The 27,085-nt window shown below is 44.5% G+C and overlaps 1 protein-coding gene across 1 annotated transcript; it reads left to right on the forward strand.

Moving 5' to 3' along the window:
- The first annotated feature begins 722 nt into the window (after positions 1–722).
- Positions 723–22,126, forward strand: LOC149317860 (cytochrome P450 2J6-like). Its single transcript, XM_089507379.1, has 9 exons — positions 723–896; positions 5,661–5,823; positions 8,151–8,300; positions 8,608–8,768; positions 11,449–11,625; positions 14,357–14,498; positions 15,818–16,005; positions 18,074–18,215; positions 21,761–22,126. Exons 1-9 carry the CDS (start codon positions 723–725, stop codon positions 21,937–21,939), a joined length of 1,476 nt encoding a protein of 491 aa, XP_089363505.1. The 3' UTR covers positions 21,940–22,126.
- Positions 22,127–27,085: the final 4,959 nt, after the last annotated feature.

Consider the following 27,085-nt stretch of genomic DNA (forward strand, 5'->3'; position numbering starts at 1 on the left):
TGATTGCTGAGACTTGAGAGCAACTGAACTCACAGAGATGGACAGAGATGTGGTTCCATAGTGTGAAAAACTAACCTGGAATGCATGAGTGAAATTATTCGCATAGTCGCACTAAAAACCAACAATGTGTGAATGATCCCTGTGTTATGTGTTTGGATTCTTGCAGCGTAGACCTGGGAAGGCAAAGGAATGTTCAACTGGTTCTCACTCCAAGGATAGGTGGATTCCTAGGATACCTTTGCTGTTGTCTTTTAACTTTGAATCTACTTCTTTGACTTTGGACGATCGTGTGGTCATTTGCTGATTAGGACACGCCTTATATCATGACAAAAAAAGTGGAAAAGCACCAAATACTGGAAATGAACCAATAATCAATTAAAGTTCCTTTCTCAATGATAGGTTTTGAAAAGAGGCTTTTCCTTCTTCTTTTTTCCACAATAGGCTCAGCTGTAGCCGGTGTTTCAGGTGTGCCAGGTGTTCCAGTGTAGTTTTGGAGCTAGACACTTTCACATGAGGATTAATTTGCATTTCTCACTTTCCATAAAGCAGCATACTGAACATGCTTCAACACAGAAACCAAAAAACCCTGGAGCAATTTCATATGGGATTGCAAGGGAGTGTGCCAAAGGAAGGAGGCCAGAAGAGCTACAGGGTTCTCACTCATGGGAAAGATCTAGTTGGATGAGAGGCTGCACTTCGACTGTCAGGACTGGCATATAGAAATGTTGGCCTTATGTTACATTTTCGTCCTGCTTTTTCTGTGCCTTTTTGCGATCCAGTTTGCAAAGCTGCAAGAAAGAAAAAGACATTTTCCTCCTGGACCGGCTCCTCTACCTTTCATTGGATGCTTGTGGCAGCTGAAGTTCCTTCAATTTAATCGGGAAGTTCTGGCAGAGGTATGTGTTCTCCAAGACTTTAATCCGTTGGCTGAATGCTAAGATGAGACAGGAGAAATTTAAGAACAGTTAGTTGGTAGTCTGTTGGTACATGCCATTTCTGGCCTTTGTATGCGTTAAAGATACGGTTCTGTACCAGACAATGGCTCTCCACGTTATGTGCTGAATGCTTTTAATCCTTTTAAAATCAGTGCTGTTTTCAATAGGATAACTTATTTAATGTTTAATTACAATCTTATTTAAAAACCCAATTTTTATTATAATCTATTATATTTTTTATTATCATAATGGCAACTCCTAGTTGTATCTTGTGAGCCACCTGTGCCAGGGTGACCAGATGCCCTAACCGCCAAGGCACTGCAAGAAAAAATGTAGGACGTTCCCAAATAAAAAACACTAATACAGTCAGCCTTCCATATCTACAGATTCCTTCTCCACGGATTCAACCATCCATGGATTGAAACGGTTTTAATATTATCTATACATTTCAAAAATCAGGCCTTGATTTTGTCATTTTATATAACGGACACCATTTTACTCTCCCATTTAATGGGACTTGAGCAAGTGCAATGAGATAGTAATATGGTGTCCTTATAGAAAACGGCAAAATGAAAATTTGCTTTTTGGATTTTATTTAAAAAATATTTTGAAGCCACAGATGGTTGAATCCACGGCTAAAGAATTCATGGATATAGAAGGCTGACTGCATTTCTACCTTGCAGACTAGACCTGGGATGCTCCAAAGGTTTGTAAAAGCAAGGCATGGTTTGCTGCTGAGGCGGTCTATATGGCCTGAAGGGCACCTTTTCTCCTCTCTGATGAATTAGTAGCCCTCCCTTTTTTAGAGTTAAAGTGCTGTACTCCAGAAGTGACACTTGACAGATGCATGATTCCAGTATAACACTTAATTTAAAGAGAGAGAGAGGAAGGAGGAAAGGATACTATTTTGTTCCAATATGTCTCAGAATTCAAAAGAAACCCACTTGAGAATGGGAATAAAAGGTGGCAGCTGGTGCCAGCGATGGCCAGAAATTATCCCTGGGTAAAAGAAATGACCTTTGGATTTTTAAAAAACTACAAAGAAGAACAATTGTTGTTGTTGTGTGCCTTCAAGTTGTTTCTGACTTACAGTGAAACGGTCATGGGGTTTTCTTGGCATGTTTCCTCAGAGGAGGCTTGCCATTGTTATCCTCTGAGGCTGAGAGAGTGTGACTTGCCCAAGGTCACCCTGTGGGATTACAAGGCTGAGCTGGGATTCAAACCCAGTCATAGTCCAGCACTCAAACCATGACATCGCCCTGGCTCTAACCAAGACGCAAAGCAACTAATACTGCAGTCTCCTGACTCATTTTGTCCCATTTGGAGGAACTCTGGCTCAGGGGCAAAACAATAAGAACTTCCTAGTCCTGCTGTTGTTATGTGCCTTCAGGTCATGTCTAACCTATGGTGACCTAAACTGAAGCTTTCATGGGGTTTTCCTGCCAAGATTTGCTTAGAGGGGTTTGCCATTGCTGTTCTCTGAGGCTGAGAGAGTGTGACTTGCCCAGGAGCTCCAAGTGGGTTTCCATGGTTGAGTGATCTCCTGGAGTCCCAGGCCAACATTAGGAGGGTGTCAGTGGGGTGACACCATGAGTTACTGCACTGGGTGATGCCAACCCTAGTGATAGCACTGTACTCTAACTGGGACAAATGAATGGAATTCTGCCAATTGTTGCTTGCCAAATCCATTCCCCATCCAGCTACTATTACACTCAGGGGAATCCAAGGGACCTGAGGTAGTGCCAGGTAATGTTCATCAAAAGTCCTACAGTTCAATATTGTGGGTCCTGGTTCCACAGCCAGGTTGGAGAGTGCTGATGGCAGGGTACTCTGAGATTTGGGTTGTGGGTGTGTATCCCACTTGTCCAGTGGACTACACCATAGAGCACTCTTAACTCCCCACAACAAAATAGTAATACCAACAACACCGAACTACACTGCAGAACTTGCAGGTGGAAAAAATGCCGACTTTATAGCAAAATTAAGGCACTATACAGACCGCCCAAAAAGGGTGGTCTGCCAGTGTCTTGCTTTGCTGCGTGAGGGAGCCACAGCGGACAAACCGCGCAGCTCCCTCGTGCAGCAAAAAGGTCCCGCAAAAAGCAGATCCTTCTTGCAGCGTCATAAAGATGTTGCAGTGCGCCATTGGCGCACCCGTGACATCCTTATGACACCAGGACTGCGGACGCTAAGTGTCCATGGCATGAAAATGGTGGCGCCCGTGTAGACAGGGCGCTGTCATTTTGCCGCCGCCAGTACATACTAGGCTAACCCTAATACGTACTAGGGTTAGGGAGCGTCTGAATGGCGCGCTCTGTTGGTTCTCCAGGAGGAGGAGACCTTTTGGCTTTGTCCCAAGAAGAGTGGGTGGGCTCCTTGTTTCTGCAGCCTCAATAGTTAGTGGGAACTAGATCTTTCTTACCTCCCCTCTCTCTCTGTGGTGCGTTACAGACCGCCCCTTTGCGGTGGCCTGTAGGCGCGCCTTTCCCCGGTGTATCGGGGCCTCAGTGGCCAGAACGGCAGCCGCTGAGGCCCCGATCCGCCGCTTTCCGGGCCGCCGGGAAGCAGCAAAAGGCTGCTTCCCCGCAGCCTGGAAAGGGGTGTCCTTGGGGCTTCAAGCCCCAAGGACACCCCGCGGCAGCAGGGAGGAGGAGAAAGGGGCCGCTTGGCCCTTCTCCCTTGCGTTGTTGGGCACAGCCGTCTGAAGGCTGTGCCCAGCGACGCAAACCAGGAAGGAGCTCCGAAACGGAGCTCCTTCCTGCTCTGTGCAAAGGGTGCATTAAGCGCCCTCGCGCAGAGCGACAATGTCACGTCCGCGCCGCCCCATATAGAGGTGGCGCGGTCGTGACGTCGTCATGGCGGTCCCCATGTGGAAGGGGCGCCGCCATTTTGTACGGACTCAGTCCGTACTAGGGTTAGGGGGGTGCGGAAGCACCGCCCCTTCCTAACTCTAGTACGGACTGAGTCCGTACTTAAAGGCCCATTTGTAACAGGCCTATGTATCTCCCATCTGCTCTCTTATTCTCTTGTTGTGCAATGTTGTAGAGGCATCTCCACAGGCTCATTGAAACCCTGAACCATAATCACAATCACAAACTGTTAGTACTGGCCGGGAACACAAACATAGGCTGCATCAACAGAAGTATAGTGTCTAGATCAGTGATGGTGAACCTTTTCGAGGCCGAGTGCCCAAACTGCAACCCAAAACCCACTTATTTATTGCAAAGTGCCATGTCCCTTTGGCTTTCTAGTAACAAACTCTGGCAAATTCTGTGCTGGGACGATGGCACATATGTCCACAGAGAGTGTTCTGAGTGCCACCTCTGGCACGCGTGCCATAGGTTCACCATCACTGGTCTAGATCAAGGGAAGTAATAGTCCCATTCTATTCTGCTTTGGGTCAGGTCTCACCTGGAATAATCCTGTGTCTGGTTCTGGGCCCCACAATTCAAAAAGGATGTAGAGAATCATAGAATCATAGAGTTGGAAGAGACCGCAAGGGCCATCCAGTCCATCCCCATTCTGCCATGCAGGAAATCCAAATCAAAGCATCCCCAACAGATGGCCATCGAGCCTCTGCTTGAAGACCTCCAAGGAAGGAGACTCCACTACACTCCTAGGAAGTGTGTTCCACTGTCGAACAGCCCTTACTGTCAGGAAGTTCTTCCTATTGTTGAGGTGGAATCTCTTTTCTTTGGGGTGGGGTGTGTCCAAAAGAGGGTCCCCAAAATGGTGAAGGGTCTGGAAACCATGTGTTATGAGGAGACATTTAGGGAGCTGGTTATGTTTAGCCTGGAGGAGAGAAGGTTAAGAGACATGATAGCCATTTGTAAATATTTGAAAGAATGTCATATGGAGAAGGAGCAAGTTTGTTTTCTGCTGCTCCAGAGAATAGAACCTGAAACAATGGATTCAAAATACAGAGAAGGAGACTCCACCTAAATATTAGGAAGAACTTCCTGATGGTAAAAGCTGTTTTGGTGGAGTCTCCTTCTTTGGAGGTTTTTAAACAGAGGCTGGATGGCCATCTGTTGGGAGTGCTTTGATTGTATTTTCCTGCATGGCAGAATGGGGCTGGACTGGGTGGCCCTTGGAGGTTTCTTCCAACTCTGTGATTACCGTATATGAACTGCATAAGTAATGGTCAGAATTGCGAAACTCTGCCTACACAACTGTGAGCTGCATTTGGGCAACATGCAAAGTGTGCGAAATGTACAACCACATGCATAAGGGAACTTACATGTACAGTTGTCCCTCCATATTCGCTAGGGTTAGGGGAACAAGACCCCCATGAATATGGAAAAACCACAAATAACAAAAACACTGTTTTTACCTGAGAGGGCACCTCTCTAGGAATCTCTAGGTCCTCCAGGGCAACTCTGTAGTCAATGTCCAACATATACTGTCCACAGAGTTGCACTGGAGTAGCTACAAATGGTCTTTCAATGCAACTTTTAGTTAAAGTTAAAGGACCTAGACAGTCCTAGAGAGAACATATTAAGGAAATCCGTGAATAATCAAAGCCGCAAATATCAAAGCCAGAAATATGGAGGGATGACTGTACATTTGCATGTCTTGAGCATTTTTTATGGCCAATAAAAGTATTATTCTTTTGTGGATTTTCTATTTTGGGGTTATTTTTTTGCCTACTTTTCTAGTCCATAATCACTGAAAATTTGGATGTGGTTTTTATTCACCTGGGTTTTCCTGATGTTTTCCCTACAGGCTGCAAAATCTTATGGGGACATCTATACTTTGTGGATGGGTTCAAGCCCTATAATTATGCTGAATGGATTCCATGCTGTGAAGGATGGTCTCACCACTCACCCGGACGATGTTGCGGGACGACCAGTCCTCCCTTTCTTCAGAGCGCTGGCAAATAATAAAGGCAAGGTTATCCCACCTTCATTGAGACCAAAGAAACCCTGAGATTAATATGCTGAGTTTAGGAAGGCTTGGAAAAAGAAACCCAACCCAAATGAGTCTATTGGGAAGACATCTACACTGTAGATATTATGCACTTTGACACCACTTAAAATGATGTAGTTCCATCCTATGGCGCCTAGGGATTTGTACTTTTGCAAGGTCTTTAGCCTTTGCATCCCAAGAGTGCTGGTGCCTACCCAAAACCAGTAACGTCAGTGGAAGAGGGTCTAGGGGGTGTGGACCGCACTGGGTGATACCCGTGGGCACTGTTTCAGCCCATGCGGTTGCTCCTGGGCCCAGCATGGGGGCTTTTGGGGCCTCCTGGGCCTGGCGCAGGAGTATTTCAGGCCTTCTGGGCACCACATGGCCATGCGTGATCCTCAGCCCCATGCGGGCGCTCCTTAAGGCTAGAAGTCTTGACCCCCAGAAGCCCTGCCTCGCTGCAGCGGGTGTCACCAGGCATGGGAACACCACTGCCCGAAACTACAAATCCCAGGATTCTGTAGGATGGAGCCATGGCTGTTAAAGTGGTGTCCAAGTGTATTATTTCTATAGTGTAGATCAGTGGTCTCCAAACTGTTCCCTTTAAGAGATTTTGGACTTCAGCTCCCAGAAGACTCAGCTACAATAGCCAATAGTCTGGGATCCTAGGAGCTGAAGTCCAGAATCCCTTAAAGAGCACAGTTGTAGATGCATCTCAAGTTTTTGTCCTCTCTCTTTTCCCTCCTGCTGAGTTAAGTGAATGCACACTTCTTGCTGAGCTTTGCAGCCACTGAAATAGGATAAGGCTAAAGGGGGAACTGGGAGGAGGAGAGAAAAACTGGGACATTTTAAAAGCAGCTGAGAAAGTGGGACAGCAGAGGATTAACTGGGGCTATCTCTGCCAAACTGGGACTGTTTAGCTGGTATGTAAGATGCTCAAGGAATCCAATAGTACCTTTGAGATGAACTATTTACTCTAAAATAAGCTTGCAAGGACTCCAGACCATTCATTTGATGACTCTGATTTTAGAATCTGAAAGGTTTTATGGAATTTCTTAAGTCTTCTAATGCTGAAACAGATTCACACTCACATTTTTGTACTGAATAGATCCAGAGAGATTCAATGATACAATACTACTTTTACCCTGACTGAATCTCTCCACGGCACTTTAACCCTGTTGATGTTCACATTACTATTTGTATCGATTTAAAATGGAGCTGCCATTTAGATCATTTTTGTTTTTAAATGTCAGTCCAATGATGCACATCTACATCACATTGTTTGGGTGACATATTCCCGGTCTAGAAACCCCCTTGCCAAGAAACCCCTAGGATAGCTTCTCCTTGGGGGGATTCCACCCCTGTCAGCCTCGGAGGATGGAGATGGCAAGCCCCTCTGAAAAACCCTTGGTTGTTTAGACCCCTACTCCCCACGGTTACTGATAGGGTTTTTGTTTTTTTAAACCAGTCAAATAAAGCACTCTTTTGTCATAGCAATGATGCTAGTATTTAAAGGTACTGTCTCCCGCAACCATGCAGTAGGTTCCCAGGAGAAGCCCTCCATGGCTATGGCTTTTGCTGGCAAGGAAAGAGCAAAGAGGTGGGCATGATCCACCTCTCCCTTCCTGGGCTCCGAACTGAATCGACAGCAAGCTTCCATTGGCAGCTGGTGAAAAAAAGTCCTGTTCTTTTGAAAAGACATGCTAATCCCCAGTTTCAAAAGAACTGGGTTAAGGGGGATTTATGCTGTCTTCCCAAATTGGGTCATTTGCAAGTGTGAACGACCCCTTTAAACCGGTTTGCAACCGATTTATAACGTAGTGTGAATGGCCCCAAAGTAACATGGTATCTCCTTGAATACTGTAACAATTTGCATGGCACCTATTCACAAAAAGGTTGTGCTTTGAAGGACGAGTGAGTCTTTTGCTTCCACGGAATGGGAATTGAATCAGTTTCTCCATCTACTGAGGAAGCAAAGATACTTTCCACAAAGGTGCCACATGGCAGTAGAGATGATCTAGGACATTACTTTTCAAAATGGTGGTTTGTTTACCTCTGCCTTTGGCTGTAGGTCCATGGAGAGTTTCTAGGAAAGGAAGAAAGAGCTGAAGCCAATAGACACAAACATGTTCCAGTCCCAGATAGTCTGAGAAGCACTGACCTAGGATCCATGCTGGTCTATGTGGTGACACTGGTATTAGCATTTCAATGGCTACTTCATATCATTACATCCTGGGACTTGGAATCTGCACTCAAAATGTGAATGAGTAACAGGTTTTGTCTGTTTTTGATTTTCAATGGCTTCAGGTATTCTGTTGTCTACTGGCAGAACATGGAAGCATCAGAGGCGCTTTTCCCTGATGACTTTGAAGACCTTGGGTCTCGGGAAGAGGAGCCTGGAGTACCAGATCCAAGAGGAAGCCCGCCACCTGGTGGACCACTTTAGAGCAACCAAAGGTATTCTTCGACAACTGGTTTGTGTTGTGTGTGCCTTCTGGACGTAGACATGCAGGACTACTAATTCTTATTAATGTCCTTCCTTTGGGAAGTCATTGTTTTTCTTATGGGTACAGGATGTATTATTCACATGTCTTGGAAAGACTGGGAAATGGTAGGGTGGCTGGGTTGACTGAAATACAAAGTCCCCTGGTGAATTAATGGCTGTCAAAAGCCTTTGAGCTGCAGATGTTGTGGGTCACACTTGTAGGATGTTCTGTGCTATTTTAGCAAGGCTGGCTCATGAGACCAATCCCTTCATCTGCAGGAAAACCCATGAACCCTTCTTTCGCCCTCACTCTGGCTGTTTCAAATGTGATTTGTGTTGTGGTTTTTGGGCATCGCTTCTCCACTGAGGATGAAACTTTTCACCAGCTGCTGGAAGCCATGGAGCCCATATTTAAATTTGGCAGTAGTACTACACACTTTGTAAGTAAACCTCCTTTTCTTCCCCTTCTCATGAAGTAGAATGAAATTAAGGCCCAACACAGACTGGCACTTTGTTCCAGCCTGTGAGTGGAGTTAGGGTGCAGCGTTTGCATGCTGGATGCCCTAAACCTGCCCCAGGACACCATTTTGGTGCACGCTGGTCCACACGGTGCATGCCACCATGATGCCCCTCGGGAGCTACATCCACATGATGCAGCATCAAAGGGGCATCATAAAGTTGTGCACCTGCTGCTATGGCCCCCATTGGATGGCGCAAAAAGGAACTACTTTTTGTGGCTCCTTTTTGCACTCTCCAGAGGCTGGATTGGGGCTGCAGTGTGAGGTTGCAGCCCCAATCCACCAAGTAAAGGAGCGGCTGCAGACCATTCCTTTGGGGAGGTTTGTATAGTCCCTAAGATACTGTATTATTGGACAGTTTATGGTCCCTTTAATAGGATTTGGGAAACAGGGCATTCTTGATGGTGGCCCCATACATATGAAAGTCTAGTGCTTTCTTAAGGGAGCATTATGGTGGCTTTGTGTTTATGGAACTCCATCACATGGGTTAGCTGTTTTCCTCCTGCCTCCATTGAAGGCTTTTAAGCAGGACTTAAAATTATCTCTTTCAGGTTGTTTGTGGCTGAAAGCCTTGTATGAATGCTGGACTATTTAATGACATAGTTCTGCTGGGGATGAACAGTTCAGTCTCTTTCCAGTCTGTTTTAGTTTCATATACAGGCTGAGTCTCCCTTATCTGAAATGCTTGAGACTCAAAATCATATCCTGAGGCAGCCATTTCGGGATGAATGGATTACCTGCTTGCTAAATGGTTTTCCCAAGAGAGAAGAATAGTTGAGAGATTGGGGAAATATCCAGACAATTACCATGACTATCTCAGACAAAGGAAACTTTTGCTACTGGAGAAGAGTCCTTGTCTGTGTATGCACAACCACCTTCTTCAGCCAGAATCCCATCATCGCCCTCCATAGACAAAGGGATCATGCTGATGTTTTTGGGTGATCTCTCATTGTGGTGGGTGCCTTTGCTTCCTCCCTTGCTAGAGCCAACTGGGTTTCCGAATATAGTATGGCCAGGTCATCCCAGTGGGGTTCTTTTCCAGTTCACCCAACCCCAGTGTCCCTTTTAATATTCAGTGGATACCAAAATTGAGAAGGGTGATCAGGGGTCTGACCTTTGGGTAACACACACATTTGTCTGTGTGTGTATGTGTGTGTGTGTGTGGTTCCCTCCCATTCACCTATAAAGACTGTATAAGAAGCACTGTTATATACCACCAATAAATACACTTAAGCATTAAATATGGAGCTTATTGCACCGACATTCAACTCAGCTGCTCCGTAATGGGATAGAGTTGGGTTCCAGAATGCAGGTGGGCATTGTTGCTCATAATTTGCCACTGCTGCCATTGGGCAAGTGCAACGTGGCTGCATCGTGGGTCCCAGGTGTGTGTCGGAGGCCGCTTTTCAAAGATGGCCAGCTCCTGACTTTGAAAAGTGGCCTCCAAAGCACACCTGGGACCCGGGATGAGACTGAGTGCACTCACCCAGAGGAATCGGTGATGGCATTGGTGTGATAATACCTGCCTGCATCCCACAACCCAACTGTGGATTCAGGCTTGATCTCTGCTGCCTCAGAGGGCAGAACCCAGTATAATGGTTTTAAGTGATAGGAGAGTAAACTGCTTTAGGTCTTCCCAAGGAATGACCTACAAACCTAGGCAGGGAGAGGTGGAAGTGATACTCACAAATATTCATTCTCAGGTTGAAAGAAAAAAAATACCCAACAGCAGAAAAGCACCATCAAGAAAAATAATGGAACAGTTAGAATTGTGCACAGTCTTCTCCTGGTATTCAAATATCCTGAAGTGTTGCAGAGGAAATTATCCAACAAGAAAAACACATGGAGTGTTTGTACAGAAAATGGGCCCCGTCTGCAGGAAATCTGTTTTATATGCATAAAAAAGGGGTTTTCATTTTGCACAAAACCCCTACATGTTTTACACATAATAATTCCCCCACAACATTTCAGGACATTTGCATAGAAGGAGAAAACTATGGAAGAGTACAGGTATTTGTTGTCTCTGCAGTGAAGAGAAAGTGACCACAATTAAAGCAGAGAATTTAAGATTTGAGAATTTACATCCATGGAGCGACCAGAGTCTCTGGGGAGAAGTGGAGGTCCTTGTAGAGATCAGCCTAAACTTTGGTGCGGGACAGACAGTCTCAAAGCACCATGCCACCACTGATTCTAGGGTTAGGGACCGCGCAGCAACCGCACAGTCCCTAACCCTAGTACTGAGTTCCGGCAGACTAATGTACATGGGCACTGCCATTTTGACGTAAGCACGTTGCCGCACATCGCTTACGTTGCGAGTGTGCCAGTGAAAACACTGGGTTCTTTTTACTCCGGAGGGACAGCGCATGGTTTGGGGGTTGCGCTGTCCCTCCGGAAGGAAATAGGCCGCTGGCAGGCCACCTTTTTGGGGCAGTCTGTCCCTGGCCTTTGATACTAGCCACAGTACAGAAAGTTTTTTCCAATGACCTGGATTCTCAGAGAGGTTTTTGTAGGAAAATGTGATCATAGAATTACCAGATATCTATAGGACCTTGGTGTTGTGGGTCCGTTTTTCACACCTCCATCTGATATGTATCCTTTCCAGATTTATGATATGTTTCCCTGGCTTTTGAGCCATCTTCCAGGATCTCACCAGAAGGCATTGTCTGCCAGAGATTTTGTGTGTTCCTTCATAAAAACACAGATCAGCAAGCACCAGGCCACAGCTGCTCCAGATGACCTGCAAGACTTCATTTATTCTTATCTTGCTCAGATAGAGAAAGTAAGTGGATGCCTATACTTTGATCACATTATACTAAGAGGTAGCATGATAGACGTGTTTAGATATAGAATCATAGAATCATAGAATCATAGAATCATAGAGTTGGAAGAGACCACTAGGGCCATCCAGTCCAACCCCCTGCCATGCAGGAAATCCAATTCAAAGCATCCCTGACAGATGGCCATCCAGCCTCTGTTTAAAGACCTCCAAGGAAGGAGACTCTATCACCCTCCGAGGGAGTGCATTCCACTGTCGAACAGCCCTTACTGTCAGGAAGTTCCTCCTAATGTTCAGGTGGAATCTCTTTTCCTGTAGCTTGCATCCATTGTTCCGGGTCCTGTTCTCTGGAGCAGCAGAGAACAAGCTTGCTCCCTCTTCAATATGACATCCTTTCAAATATTTAAACAGGGCTATCATATCACCTCTTAACCTTCTTTTCTCCAGGCTAAACATCCCCAGCTCCCTAAGTCGTTCCTCATAGGGCATGGTTTCCAGACCCTTCACCATTTTTGTCGCCCTCCTTTGGACACGCTCCAGTTTCTCAATGTCCTTTCTGAATTGTGGTGCCCAGAACTGGACACAATATTCTAGGTGGGGCCTGACCAGAGCAGAATACAGTGGCACTATTACTTCTCTTGATCTAGACACTATACTTCTATTGATGCAGCCTAAAATAGCATTGGCCTTTTTAGCTGCTGCATCACACTGTTCACTCATGTTCAACTTGTGGTCTACTTGGACTCCTAGATCCCTTTCAAACGTAGTTTCATTCAGCCAGGTGTCACCCATCCTATATCTGTGCATTTCATTTTTCCGCCCTAAGTGCAATACCTTACATTTCTCTGTGTTGAATTTCATTTTGTTAGCTTTGGCCCAGCTTTCAAGTCTATTCAGGTCATTTTGGATCTTGATCCTGTCCTCTGGGGTATTAGCTGTTCCTCCTAATTTGGTGTCATCTGCAAATTTGATAAGTATGCTCCCAATTCTGTCATCCAGGTCATTGATAAAGATGTTGAATAGCACTGGGCCCAGGACAGAGCCCTGTGGGACCCCACTGGTCACTTCTCTCCAGGATGAAAAGGAGCCATTGTTGAGCACCCTTTGGGTTCGGCCGGTCAACCAATTACAGATCCATTTAACAGTTCCTTTGTCTAGCCCACATTTTACAAGCTTGTTTGCAAGAATGTCATGGGAAACCTTGTCAAAGGCCTTACTGAAATCAAGATATACTATATCCACAGCATTCCCTTCATCTACCAAGCTGGTAATTTTATCAAAGAAAGAGATTAGATTTGTCTGGCATGACTTGTTTCTCTGAAACCCATGTTGACTTTTTGTGATTATGGCATTGCCTTCTAGATGTTCACAGACTCTCTGTTTAATGATCTGCTCCAGAACCTTTCCTAGAACTGATGTCAGACTAACTGGACGATAATTGTTGGGATCCTCTTTTTTCCCCTTTTTGAAGATGGGGACAACGTTTGCCCTCCTCCAGTCTGCTGGGATCTCTCCTGTTCTCCAGGAGTTTTCAAATATGATTGCCAATGGCTCCGATATTACTTTTGCCAGTTCTTTTAATACCCTTGGATGGAGTTCATCTGGTCCCGGAGACTTAAATTCATTTAGATTAACAAGGTGTTCCTCTACTATCTCTTTACTTATTCTGTGCTGAAATTCCCCTATTCTGTCCTCTGCTCCATTATCCTCAGGTTGAGCACCCTTTGCCTTTTCTGAGAAGACTGAGGCAAAGAAGGTGTTGAGTAATTCTGCCTTTTCTCTATCTCCTGTTAGCATTTTGCCATCTTCTCCACGCAGTGGCCCTACCGTTTCCTTCTTCTTCCTTTTGCTGCGGACATATCCAAAAAAGCCCTTTTTATTGTTCTTAACCTCTCTAGCAAGCCTGAGTTCATTCTGCGCTTTAGCTTTTCTGACTTTACCCCTACACATGCCTGCTATTTCTTTGAATTCCTTTTTTGTGATTTCCCCCTTTTTCCATTTCTTATACATCTTCCGTTTCAAACTTAGCTCAGTTGAAAGTTCCTTAGTCATCCATCCTGGTTTCTTGAGACACCTCCCGTTTTTCTTTCTCACTGGAACTGTTTGAAATTGTGCCTTCAGTATCTCTCTTTTGAGAAACTCCCATCCATCCTGAACTCCTTTATCTTTTAGTATTTCTGACCATGGAATCGCCCTCAATACTTCTCTAAGTTTACTGAAATCCGCTCTCCTAAAGTCTAGGATGCGTGTCTGACTCTGCCTGGCTTCTCCTTTCCACTGTATTACAAACTCCAGGAGAACATGGTCACTTCCACCTAAGGATCCCACCACTTGCACCCCATTAACCAAGTCAAATGAGAGGATGCCGTATGGAAGAAAGAGCAAGCTTGTTTTCTGCTGCAACAGAGACTAGGACCCAGAGCAATGGATTCAAAGTACAGGAAAAGACATTCCACCTGAACCTTAAGAGGAACTTCTCGAGAGTAAGAGCTGTTTAATAGTGAGACATACTCCCTTGGAGAATGGTGGAGTCCCCTTCTTTGGAGGTCTTTAAACAGAGACTGGATTGTCATCTGTCACAGGCAGTGCTTTGATTGTGAGTTTCTGCCTGGCAGAAGGGGGTTGGACTTCATGGCCTTTGAGGTCTCTTCCAACTCTATGATTCTAACCAATCCTAATGTTAATATTACCTGTAATAGCAGCATGTTATATGCCCTCATCTCTTGTCCTGCAGACAAAAGACCAGCCCAAACCAGCTTATGATGAAAGTAACATGATCCAAAGCATCTTTGACCTCTTCTTGGGTGGGACAGAGACATCCAGCACCACTCTCTATTGGACTCTGCTGTACATGGTGCTTTATCCAGAGGTACAAGGTAGGAGAGCAAGCAAGGATATTTGACATCTGCTTGAACTGAGTCAGGAACTGACCCAGGGCCCTTTCACCTTGCCATTATATCCTTTCCAAGGGAAACTTGGGATTTGTAGTTTAGGGAGCATATTTAGAACACTCAGCCAGAGAGCTCTAGTGCCTCACCAAAGGAGAAAACCCAGGATTCCACAGGATGCAGCCATGGAAGTTAAAGAGGAACCATGGTGTTATAATTGTGTAGTGTGCTGAGGTCCCAGAACTGAAGAAAGCACATTTCTTCTGGAGCTAGGAATGGTTGCAACTGCCTTGAGCATTCAGCATTAATTGTAGAGGAGTGCTGTTAATTTAGGGGATAAACATCCAGCATGGTGTAGTGGTTTTGAGCATCAGACTATCATTCTGGAGGCCAGGGTTCGAATCCCAGCTTGGCCATGGAATCCCAGTGAGTGACCCTGGGCAAATCACACACTCTCTCAGCCTCAGCGGATGGCAATAGCAACCCCCCCTCTAAAGAAACTTGCCAAGAAAACCCCATGAAAGATTCACCTTAGGGTCACCATAAGTTGGAAAATGACTTGGAGGTACACAACAACAACAAGAAATTGCTTCCATTTTCTACTGTTTTTCCAGAGGGAACACAGAGATGAACAAATTTCCCAAATGTGCCATAGGAATGGAGCTCCTCTGTACTGCAAGGCAATAAAGGAGAACATCTATTGTAGGGGGATGGATAAGAACATAAAAGAACCATGTTGGATCATACCGAAGGCTAACACAGTCCAACATTTGTACAGTCAGTTGTAGTACAATCTACTATCAGGATTCCTTAGGGTCAGAAATGACTTAAACGCAAACAATAATAACAACAACAATACTAAAGATGACAGTAGTGTGTTGCTATTGTCATTCAAACTATAGTTATGAGGCCACTGATGTTATTGCTTTGTTACTGTATTTCCATGTGTTTTAGCATAGACGTAGTATCCTTTTAGTGTTAGGCCATGTGTTATATGTTGACCAAGATGCTACTGTACATCACCTCATCATAGCACAAATAGCTGCCAGTGGAGTTAAACTATGCTAGCACTAAGTAATCCCTATACTGAATACCACAGTACCACAATGTGTACGAAGCAGTGAATGCATGTAGCTTTCACTCTATTGTGCAATGCAAAATGCACAATGCACAGAGGCAGTATGCACTGACACATTAGCCACATGGCTGAAAGTCTGCAACAGAGAGGACTGCCGCTTGGACCAGTGCTGGATGCAAAGGCAGCCCACATATTTCTGAGTATAAATATTATGCTTGTGTCTTCCCAGCAAAAGTCCAGAAGGAAATAGATGCAGTCATGGCTCCCGGCCAAATGATCTGCTACGAGGACCGCAAGAACCTGCCTTACACTAATGCTGTGATCCACGAGTGCCAGCGCTTCAGTAACATCATCGCAATCGGCCTGCCCAGGTTGTGCGTGAAGGACACAATGATCCAACAATTTTCTATTAAAAGGGTAAACCGAACTTCGATATTCTTCCTTCCATTGTTTATTTATTTGCCAAGATTTCAAATGCCATACGAAAAAAAATATCCCAAAGTTGTTTGTAATAAAATCCAGGGCAATAAAACTAAAAGAACTGATATAAGAGTAAAAATAATAAAATGCCAAGTAAGGTAAGGTGTGTAGTAAGCAGAGTCCCCCCCCCGCCCCCCCCGTGTGCTGAATATAAAGATGGGATGCTCTGTACCAGTGGTCCCCAAATGGTGCCCTTTAAGAGATTTTGGACTTCAGCTCCCAGAAGCCTCAGCCACGTTGGCCAATAGTCTGGGATTCTGGGAGCTGAAGTCCTAAATCCCTTAAAGAGCAGAGTTTGAGGACCAGTAGAAGGCAATCTCTCAGATGGCTTGGTCTTGAACTCTACATGGCCATATAGGTGAAAAGTAAAACCTTGAAATCGGCTTGGCATTTAATGGCAACCGATGCAGCTCCTTGTGCTACAATAGATGTTCTCCTTTATTGCCTTGCAGTACAAAGGAGCTCCATTCCTATGGCACATTTGGCAAATTTGTTCATCTCTGTGTTCCCTCTGGAAAAACGCAATGTAGCATAGAGCATTGCGCTGTGACTTGGGAGACCAGGATAGTGATGCGACAATCATTCATCATGGTTCACTGAACATACGAATTGTTGATTTCTGGCCCCTTTAATTGTTTTATGTACGAGCCGAGAAATTTGCCACGTGATCACCTAGGTGTGAGACTTTACAAATGGTTCATTTGCAAATGAAGTAAATGGGGGGTAAATTCCGTGTCTTTCTATGTTACTTGCTAGACTTTTCAAATGTGAACATACACACACTCTTGGACCCCTCCCTTTAATTGCACTGATGCAATAAAAGCATAAACGTGAAGTTGAAGGCTTTCATGACTGACATCCATAGTCTTTTGTGGGTTTTTCAGCCTATGTGGCCATGTTCTGGAAACGTCAGAAACAAACTCTTCTAGAACATGGCCGTATAGCCTGAAAAACCCACAAAAAACCATAAACCTTTTAGCACAACGAATTTCAAAACGAATTTCCTGCCCCTGGTTGGAATGGGTGATCTCTGTCCTTTGTAAGGGATGAGGCATTCTAATTATTTCACACTTCTCATGCGGGGAGAAAAGTAATTTTATTACTCATCATTCTTCAGGCATAGGAAGAATTATTTTGTCCTATTCCCAGACCAGGGTTCAAATCCCACTATGGCCTGGAAACCCACTGGGTGACTGTGGGCAAGTCATGTATTCTCCGTCTCAGAAGACCTCATGATAGGTTCACCTTAGGGTCATCGTGAATTGGAAATGACTTGAAGGCACACAACAACAACAACAACAACAACATGGCTCCTTCAGTGTCATGTGTACATGATAAGGAGGCCCAGCTAAGAAGTCTGGTTGCCACATTCCACACCAGTTGCAGATTCCAGAGCAAGTTGCAGCTTCTGAACCAAGCCCAAGGGCGATCCCACATCGAGGCTGAGATTCTGTGTCAAGGAGACAGATTATAACTTTGCATTTATAGCATCAAAAAATGGCTGTGCAATGCAACCTTGTTTTTGTGGTAAAAGTTTGCATAACTCGAATGTGCAACCAAATGCACAATGTGCATGTCTAAGGCACAATGAACAATGAATATTCACACATGCAAGGCTCAGTCAGCAATGTGTAACACATGTAAGCATTGCATGTATGACTTTGCTTTAACAACCTTGATCTGAATACAGACATCCTCCATTGGACAAAGAAGTCCAATCACTTCTGTAGGGAAAAATATGCTTGTGTAAGTCACCAACAGGATTCTGGTCATAGTTGTATTGTAATAATCTAGTCTTGCGTTTCCCAAAGCATGGATCACTGTAGCCATGCCATCTTTATCCAGGAATGGTTGCAGCTGCCATGCCAGATGAAGCTGATAGTAGGTACCCTTTGTCACTGAGACCCCTGGGATTTCTAGTGACAGAGATCAATCCAAGATGCCCCCAAAATATATGGAGCTATGCTGAGAGGCAGAACCTAATGGTTATCATTTCTCTTTGCAGGGCACTGTCATTTTCCCGAACATAGCTTCTGCCTTGCATGATCCCAAAGAATGGGAGACGCCTCTGCAGTTCAACCCAGGCCACTTCCTTGACAAGGATGGGAATTTTACCTGCCCAGAAGCCTTCATACCGTTTTCTTTAGGTACCTGAGTTAAATTCTCTTTTAGTCTTCTTTGAAATCTCCAAGGATGGGTAACATTTTCATTTGTTTCCTTTTTGGCTCCTTCCCCATCTATCATACCATCTATCACTTTTTCAAACTATTTAATTATTTATTCTTTGCTGGCATTTATTTATTACAGGGCCCCTGTACAGCAGATAAAACATTTAAAGTATTAAATCTAAAGTGCTGAAAATGTTTACAAAAGAAACTAAAAATATGTATGGAGCAATATGGACTTAACCAGATATATGTTGCAACCCCATCTAGAATGCACTCATTGAATCAATTGTTCAATTGTGAGTCAATAGGTAGGTAAATTTAATGGATTCAGTTGGTCTACTCTAGTCTGAACTAGCATTAGCATTTAGACCAGTGATTCCCAAACGCTGGTCCTCCAGATGTTTTGGACCTTAGTTCCCAGAAGCTTCAGCCACCTTGGCCACTGGTCTGGGATTCTGGGAGCTGAAGTCCAAAACACCTGGGGGGCCAGAGTTTGGGGGCCACTGATTTAGATGATATTATAGACCATGTCTGCACAGAGGGAAAAAGATGTTCCCACCCTGTTCCCACACTGAGCTATTTAGACTATGCCTGGGGACAAAATGGGCAAAATATGGGTCCAGTCCTCACTGCAGGACAATTCTCTGGATTAAAAAGAGTTCCCATTTGCCCTGAATCAGGCCAGAAACCCTGACAAATCCCCTGGACACTATGGACCTTACCACACAGGGCACAGAAGTAGGGTCAGTTCACATTGGTCGATCCATATTCGCGTTACATCGCATTGGTGTTCCACACCTGTGAGCTCAGAATACGTATTGACCAATGCGATATAACGTGAATACTCTTTGGCCAATGCGTATTTACGGCGGGGCTCCGAACTGAAGGCAGCTGGCTCCTCCGTTTTGCAAGTGCGCAAAATTAGTGGATTCACGGGATCCGTATTGATGGCCAGTGCGAAACCTCTGCTGCTTTGGCTGGTGTGTACATCCAATCCGCTGGTTCTCCTGAAGACCACCGGGTTACAAATTTCCCATGATGCTGCGCTGGAATTTCCCCCTTCTCCTTCCGGTGGCCCTTTCCCCTTTCAGGACAACCGCCGGGGCTGGGAGTCATTTTCCCACTGACCGACGAGATAAAAAGGAAACCTTTTGTGTCCAGGGGGGCGGGGGGGAAATAAGCATTCAGCGTTTTTATCACATTAGTATTGTCGCGTTATAACTCCGGCGCATGTATATATGTATCTATGTATCTGTCTATACATGTAAACATATGCATGCACAGGCACAAACACATATCCATATAGGCCCCCTTGCATATTCAAATATGCACACATGTACATACATGTATGTGTATACAAATATCTGCATATATATATATATATATATATATATATATATATCTGCATATATATGTTAATAGATAGATAGATAGCTAGATTAGATAGATAGATAGATAGATAGATAGATAGATAGATAGAGATATATGAATATATAAATACATATGTAGATAGATGTGTCAAGCATTAAGTCTTGGCCTGTACCAATGAATTTTTTTTATACATGGAAAGACACAAGCAGATGCAGGCATATACTGCTAACTCTCCTCGTTAGTATACATGTCAACATGTGTGTGTGTGTGTACATATATGTATACACTTAGGTCTGTTGCTATGCACATATATATGTGTGTGTGTGTGTGTGTATTCGTAATATGCTGAAATTTCCTGACATGTCTCTTTGCATCTACACATGTGCAAATGTGTGTGTGCGTGTGTTTGTGTGTGTGGGCTCATGTATGTTTGTGTTTGGATATATATACAGTGGCGCCTCCGCATACGTGGACTTTTTATAAGCGGCTTTGAGCGTACGCACTCAAGCCATGGGCGCGCGCGGGGCAGAAGGGGCGGTGCGCCCCATTCAGTTGAATGGGCGCGCGCACCTGTTGCGCCGCGCACGCGCCCGTTGCGCCCTGCACACCTCTGCACCGCCGTGCACGAGCCCCATTGTTTACAATGGGGCTCAAGCATAGGCAGAAATTGCCATACGCGGCGGGATCCGGAACGGATCCCCCGCGTATGGTGAGGTTCCACTGTATACATATATATACACACACACACACACACACACACACAAAGATGTGTGTGTAAGCATATACATGCAGCATTACACTTTCGGCTGCTCCACAGTTTGTGTGTGTGTGTGTGTGTGTGTGTGTGTGTATATGTATGTGTATATATATATATATATACACACACACACACACACACAGACAGCTGTGTGTGTACACATATAAATACGGCTTCACACTTTTGGCTGTACCACTATGTGTATATATATAAGTATGTATGTATGTATTTATGTGTGTGCATATATATATATATACATACATACACACACACACATACACACACACACACACACACACAGATGGTGCATACCCCTTTCATAAGTGGCTAAAGGCAGCAATTCTCACAATATTACGCGCTAAACAGTGACCTCATTCTTCACCCCGGAAGTTAAAAATGTTGCGCCCCGTTCAGAGCCCACAGAGCATGCGCAAAGCTGCCGATGCGCATCAGCCAATACACATTGTATTGGGTTGGTGTGGTTATCCAATCTGCACTTGCCTCACTTTGCCTGAATACGCATTGGCCGATTCGCAAAACCTCGATTCGGAAGGCTGCCCAGGTGTGAATGAACAATGCGATATGACGCGAATACGAATCAGCAAAGCATATTCAGAGAGCGCGAGTGTGAATGAACGATGCGATATGACGCGAATACAAATCGGCAAAGCGTATTCAGAGAGTGCGGGTGTGAATGAACGATGCGATATAATGTGAATACGCATCGACCAATGCGAACTGACCCTACTTCTGTGCCCTGTGTGGTAAGGTCCATGGACTGAACACTGGTGTGGGGACAGGGCAGGGAGCAGGTCCATTGGTGGAAGAGGCCCCCTGGACCAAGCGAGCCACTGACCCAGAGGAGTGTGTGGAGAGTAATGTGGATGCTCTTGTGTGGACTACTCATCCTCCCCATGGATCCAGAAGCCCCAAGAGTAAGCCGGGTTTTCCTGTCACTGTAGCCACAGTTGTACCTTTCAATGGCCTGCACATGAGCAGCGTGGCATAGTGGTTGGAGTGTTGGACTATGACTCTGGAGACCAGGGTTCAGGTCCCAGCTTGGCCATGAAACCCACTGGGAGACCTTGGGGGAGTCACATGCTCTCAGCCTCAGAGGAAGGCAGAGGCAAACCCCTTCTGAACAAATCTCACCAAGAGACCCCTGTGATGGGATCGCCTTTATTTACTGATTGTGTTATATCCTGCCTTTCTTCCTAAATGGTATCCAAAGTGCCATGAGTCAGAGCTCAACTCTTTTACATCCAGCAACACATTTTTGCTGGATGTGAAAGACTCAGGCAAATGAGAGAATGGATTCTTTGCTTTTCAGCTGAGAAGTTTCCAAGTGAACCGATATCTACTGTTTGACTTAATGCCTCCTTCTCTCTCCCTGCAGGGCAGCGAGTGTGTTTGGGAGAAAATTTGGCAAAGACAGAGATGTTCCTTTTCTTCTCCAACCTTCTGCAGGCGTTCACCTTCCACTTGGCAGAAGGAACAAAAGATGTAAACACAAAACCTATCTGGGGGGGAACTTTGCAGCCTCACTACTTTGAGATCTGTGCTACTCCTCGGTAGGCCTCAGGTGTTGTGTTCCTCTGTGCCTGCATTAGTATGGTCACAAGAACCAAAGGATCTTTGAGATTTCGGGGCCAAAACCAGAAATCTGGTGATGCCACCTGAGGCGGGCCTCAGGGAGGTTGCAGAGGATGCCCGCTGATGAAGTTTCCCAAAGGGCAGGCCCTGGTTACATAATTCAGCATAGTACCACAAGCATCAACTACAGCTGCTTTGGAACGTGTTATTCAAATAAAATACAAAGTCTAACCAATGAAAAAATTAATGTCTGGTTGTTAATTTCCCCTCCCAAACATTGCATTGAACACACACACAAATAAAACATTTTTTTAAAAAAAATTATGGCCGATATTTTGCACGGGGCACAGAGCGCCTGGATCAGGCCCCACCAGGAATAATGCTCCAGCTCTGGGCAAAACAATTCAAAAAGCACATTGAGAAACTACTGGAGCCATGTCTCCAAAGGAGGGCGACTAAAATGGTGAAGGGTCAGGAAACCATGTTCGATGAGGAGAGACTTAGGGAGCTGGGGATGTTTAGCCTGGAGAAGAGAAGGTTAAGAGGTGATATGATATGAGCCCTGTTTAAATACTTGAAGGGGTGTCATATTGAGGAGGGAGCTGACTTGTTTTCTGCTGCTCCAGAGAACAGGACCAGGAACAATGGATCCAAGCTTCAGGAAAAGAGATTCCACCTCAACATTAGGAGAACCTTCCTGGCAGTAAGGGCTGTTCGACAGTGGAGTGGAGTGGAGTCTCCTTCCTTGGAGGTCTAAGCAGAGGCCGGATGGCCATCTGTCGGGGATGCTTTGATTTGGATTTCCTGCATGGCAGAATGGGGTTGGACTGGAGGGCCCTTGCTGTCTCTTCCAACTCTACGATTCTATGATTTTATGGATCCGGATAAGGTGGTAGTACTAGTTGTTGGGCCCACTAATCCAGGTATAAGAATAGTTCAACCAGTCCTAGATGGGATCACACTCCCCTTAAAGGACTGTGTTCGCTGTCTGGGAGTGCTCCTAGACTCAAATCAGGTAAATGAGATGGTCAGGAGTGCTTGCTATTAGCTTTGGCTGAAACGCCAGCTCTGTTCTTTCCTGGAACAGAGGGACCTAGAAACTGTAGTACATGCGCTGGAAACCTCACGGCTTGATTTCTGTAATGCACTCTACATGGGGCTACACTTGTGCCTGGTCTGGAAATTTCAGCTAGTCCAAAATATGGCAGCCAGCATGGTCACTGGGATTGCTATGGGAGAGGTGGCATATAAATAAAACTTTGTTGTTGTTGTTGTTGTTGTTATTAATAACTCCTTCACTCGGAGGCCCCATTCATTCTATAGAAATAAACTGGTGTGGAACCAGTTTATTTCCGTGAAGTTCACACTTGCCCCAACTGCACTCGGTCCACTTTGCAGGAAGGTGGGGATGGCGACTGAAAAGCCCACTGAAACTGGTGCATTTGGCACCAGACCCTTGGCAGTTCTTTTAAAAAAAGAACTGCAATGATCTTTGGGAGTGTGACCATGCTACCAAATCAATTTGGATCACACTGCATCATTCCTGGAAATGGAGACGCCTCCATTTTAAATCGATATAGTGACAAATGTGAATGGCCACAGGGTTAAAATGGCACGGAGAGATTTGACTGCGGTAAATGTAGTGGGAATACCCAAGCGATTCTGAATTGGTTCTGAATTGGTGCAGAGATGTGTTCTGTTTCTGTCTCCGTTTTCTTTTGCTTCTCATCTTTCCTTTACTGTTTGAAGCATTTTGTGTGTTTTCCATTGTGTCTTCTCTTACCTTTTGGCCACAAGTAGTACATTTCTTAATTCCTCCTCAACTATGTCTCTGGCTTCTGTGCAATCTTTCTTCTGGTTCCCAGTCAATTAGGCTTAATAGTGCAAATCTGCTTTGCACTATTTTGCCATATTTTCTACCAACCAAATATTCTAGGTAATTTGCAAAAGCAGCTGTTCATACAATGCACAGCAGAAAGCCAGAGCTTGTAAGAGTTATCTTTTCAGATTATTATACACTGGGGCACATTATGAGGCTTTGCTGGCTGGAGGATTCTAGGATCTGTAGTCTTAAAAAGTGAAATTTCCAAGCTCTGCGGAAAGCTTAAGTCTGAAATTGTAGTTCTTGTAGTGTGGTATGTAGAATTTGATAAGCGAGTTATCAAATTGCAAATTCCAGGATTCTGTAGGATGCAACTATGGCAATTAAAATGGCATCGAAGTGCTGTGCAACTGTGTTTTGTGAAAGAGGCTGACGGTTAAAGCAGATGCCTCTTCATTCATGTTTGGCTTTTGAATATAAAATCTACATTGGCCCCATTATACATTAATATTAACAATGTCTCTTATCTTTTAAAAAATTCCAAATGAGCAATGAAGCATCAACCGCATTCAGGAAACTCAAAGGCAGTGCAATTTTGGACTGGAAACATGGCTTAATTAGTATTGCATAAGCCTCAGAATTTGTCATCACCTCTAAATTTCATTTCCATTCTGGTAACTCCCTTTCTGGCACCTGAACTATTCCCAAAAGAGATGCATACATTTACTAGTCTCACTGTATAAACCGCCCTTTCACACATTCAGTTCACACCTTGACAGAGAATATACACTGAAGTGTCTGGAAGGAGGCAGTTCACTTTACAAAAGGATCTGTTGAAGAATCAGGCTGCCTTTTCATCTTTACCCTGATTAAATTAACTAAATTATTTTTTTACAAACTGGAAAAATTGGAATTTTCAGCATTAAATTTAATTCCAATTAAATTACAGGTTGAGTCTCCTTTATCCAAAATACTTGGGAACAGAAGAGTGTTGAATTTTGGATTTTTAAAGATGTTTTTGGAGTATTTGCATATACTTAATGAAAATGGGACTGTGAAGACACACCCAACTAAAGGTGGTGGCAGGTTTGGGTGTGCAACGCCGGTACCCTGGTGAGATCAAACTCTTCTACCCAAAAAAGGCTCTGAAGCTGAATGTAAAGTTCAAAAGGGGGAAAATTTAATTTAAAAAACAAAATAAAGAGTTTTCTCCTCCCCAGCTCTAAGCAAAAGGTACTTTACAGTTGCAGCAATCTTCAGGTTGTCATCTTTCTGGGTCTGATGGTTTGCTCTCCTCACTCAATGGAGCTGGTGCAGGGTCTTTCAGCTCCTGAAATCTTCTATTCACTTGCTGATGGTAACTAATTCGGCTGAGGTGTAAGAAATGCCCTTTCCGGCTGTCTGGGCCTGCTTGCCACCAAAAGACAGCTAAACATGGGATTCACTTATGTTTCATATACATCTCATACACAAACATTTTAAATTATTTTGTGCACGACACCAAGTTCATGCGCATTGCACCATCAGAGAACAAAGGAATCCCTTTCTCAGCCACCCTTGAAAAAGGTTCTGGATTTTGCAGCAGTTTGGAATTCTCTGGAAAAGAGAAACTCAACCTTTATTAATTAAGTAAAAGCCCACATTAAAGAACCAACATTTTTTACATTGTGTAGCTGGCGAGTTACTCAGTGCCTACTTCTTCTGGATTTTAAAATAATAATAATAATAATAATAATAATAATAATAATAATTATAATTATTATTATTATTTTGCTTTTCGTTAGGTTCTTACATTAATGAATTCCAAGGTTAGGTTACTAGAATCAAAAAGCTTACTCGAGAGTAGCTTCAGTGGGATGAATAGTGTTAAGGGCATCTGGAGTTTGCCGTCTCAGGCTGCATCTGCACAGCAGAAATAATCCATTTTGACACCACTTTACCTGCCCTGGCTCAATGCTATGGAATTCTGGGAGCTGTTGTTCCCGTCTTTTTTGCTCATGTGATGAAGTCCTCAGATCACTCTAGTGCCACAGCAAACTTTAGAGTTTTTCAGACAAGGGGAATTGGAAGTATAATCCGATGGCAATCTGAACGCAATCATGGGGTTTAACGTTATTGCATGATAATCCACTACACACAAATTCAGGCAATGGGAAGTCAGTCTGAGCGCAATCATGTGGTTTCACGTTATTGAGTGATAGATTGCCACATGCAAATTCGGGCAATGGCATGCTATTTTCGGGCAACGGGGAGCCAGTGCGAATACAGTGCATATTCACGTAATTGCACGAAACTAGCGACTTTAAGTGAATACGTTCTGGCCCCATTTTCTTTTCATTCGAATTTAAGAGAAATTCCTCCCATTTGATAAACTCCTATGATTCTTAGAATTCCTTAACACTGAGCCAACTGCAACTCAGATGCAACCTCAGTAACTACTAGGGCTGTATCTGCACTGCAGAAATAACCCAGTTTGCTTTAACTGCCCTGGCTCAATGCTGATGGAATCCTGGGAACTGTAGTTTTGTGAGGCATTTAGTCTTCTCTGTCAGAGAGCCCTGGTCCCACACCAAACTACAATCCCCATGATTCCCTAGCACTGAGCCATGCCACTTAAAGCGGTGTCAAACGGGATTATTTCTGCAGTGTGCATGCAGCCTGCCTAGGTGACCGTGGGCAAATCACACTCTCTCTGCCTCAGAGGAAGGCCATACAAACCTCCTCTGAATAAATCTTGGCCAGTAAACGCTAGGAAAGGAATCAAAAGGCAGAAACAGCATGGGCTGTAGTGGTTACAGTGCTGGAGTAGGAGTCTGGGAGACCAGGGTTCAAATTCCCACTTCAGCCATGGAAGCTAACTGGGTGACCCTGGTCAAGTCACACTCTCTCAGCCAGGGATGTAGCCAGGATTTTGGGAAGGGGGGGTCCAGACTAAGTGCCACCATTATAATGGGGCTGGGGTGCAGCAGTGCGGCAGCACACACCATTCATTTTATCTAATGGAAGGGGGGATCCCACCCCCCCGGCTACATTCCTGTCTCAGCCTCTGAGGAAGGCCATGGTTGCAAACCTCCTCTGCACACATCTTACTGAGAAAAACCTGGTATGGATTTGCCTTTCAGTTAGGGTTGCCATAAACCTGAACCTCCAAACTGGGACAAATGTAGGACAAAAGTAGGACAAAATTTTCAAATGTAGGACACATTTTTTAAAAATGGAGGACATGCAAAAAATTGATGATTTTTAAAAAAATGTTAATATAAATGCATGTTTCTTAGGCATGATCAAAATGGAGGACATTTTGGC

The sequence above is a fragment of the Sceloporus occidentalis genome, unplaced genomic scaffold (assembly GCF_023333645.1).
Source record: "Sceloporus occidentalis isolate IW3139 unplaced genomic scaffold, rSceOcc1.0.p SCAF_2, whole genome shotgun sequence".
Classification (NCBI taxonomy): domain Eukaryota; kingdom Metazoa; phylum Chordata; class Lepidosauria; order Squamata; family Phrynosomatidae; genus Sceloporus; species Sceloporus occidentalis.

Excerpts from the sequence above, each read along its gene's own strand:
- LOC149317860 (XM_089507379.1), top strand. The coding sequence starts at position 723 with ATGTTGGCCTTATGTTACATTTTCGTCCTGCTTTTTCTGTGCCTTTTT. Across the intron at positions 16,006-18,073 it reads AACAATTTTCTATTAAAAGG|GGCACTGTCATTTTCCCGAA; the intron begins GTAAACCGAACT and ends TTCTCTTTGCAG. Across the intron at positions 18,216-21,760 it reads CTTCATACCGTTTTCTTTAG|GGCAGCGAGTGTGTTTGGGA; the intron begins GTACCTGAGTTA and ends CTCTCCCTGCAG.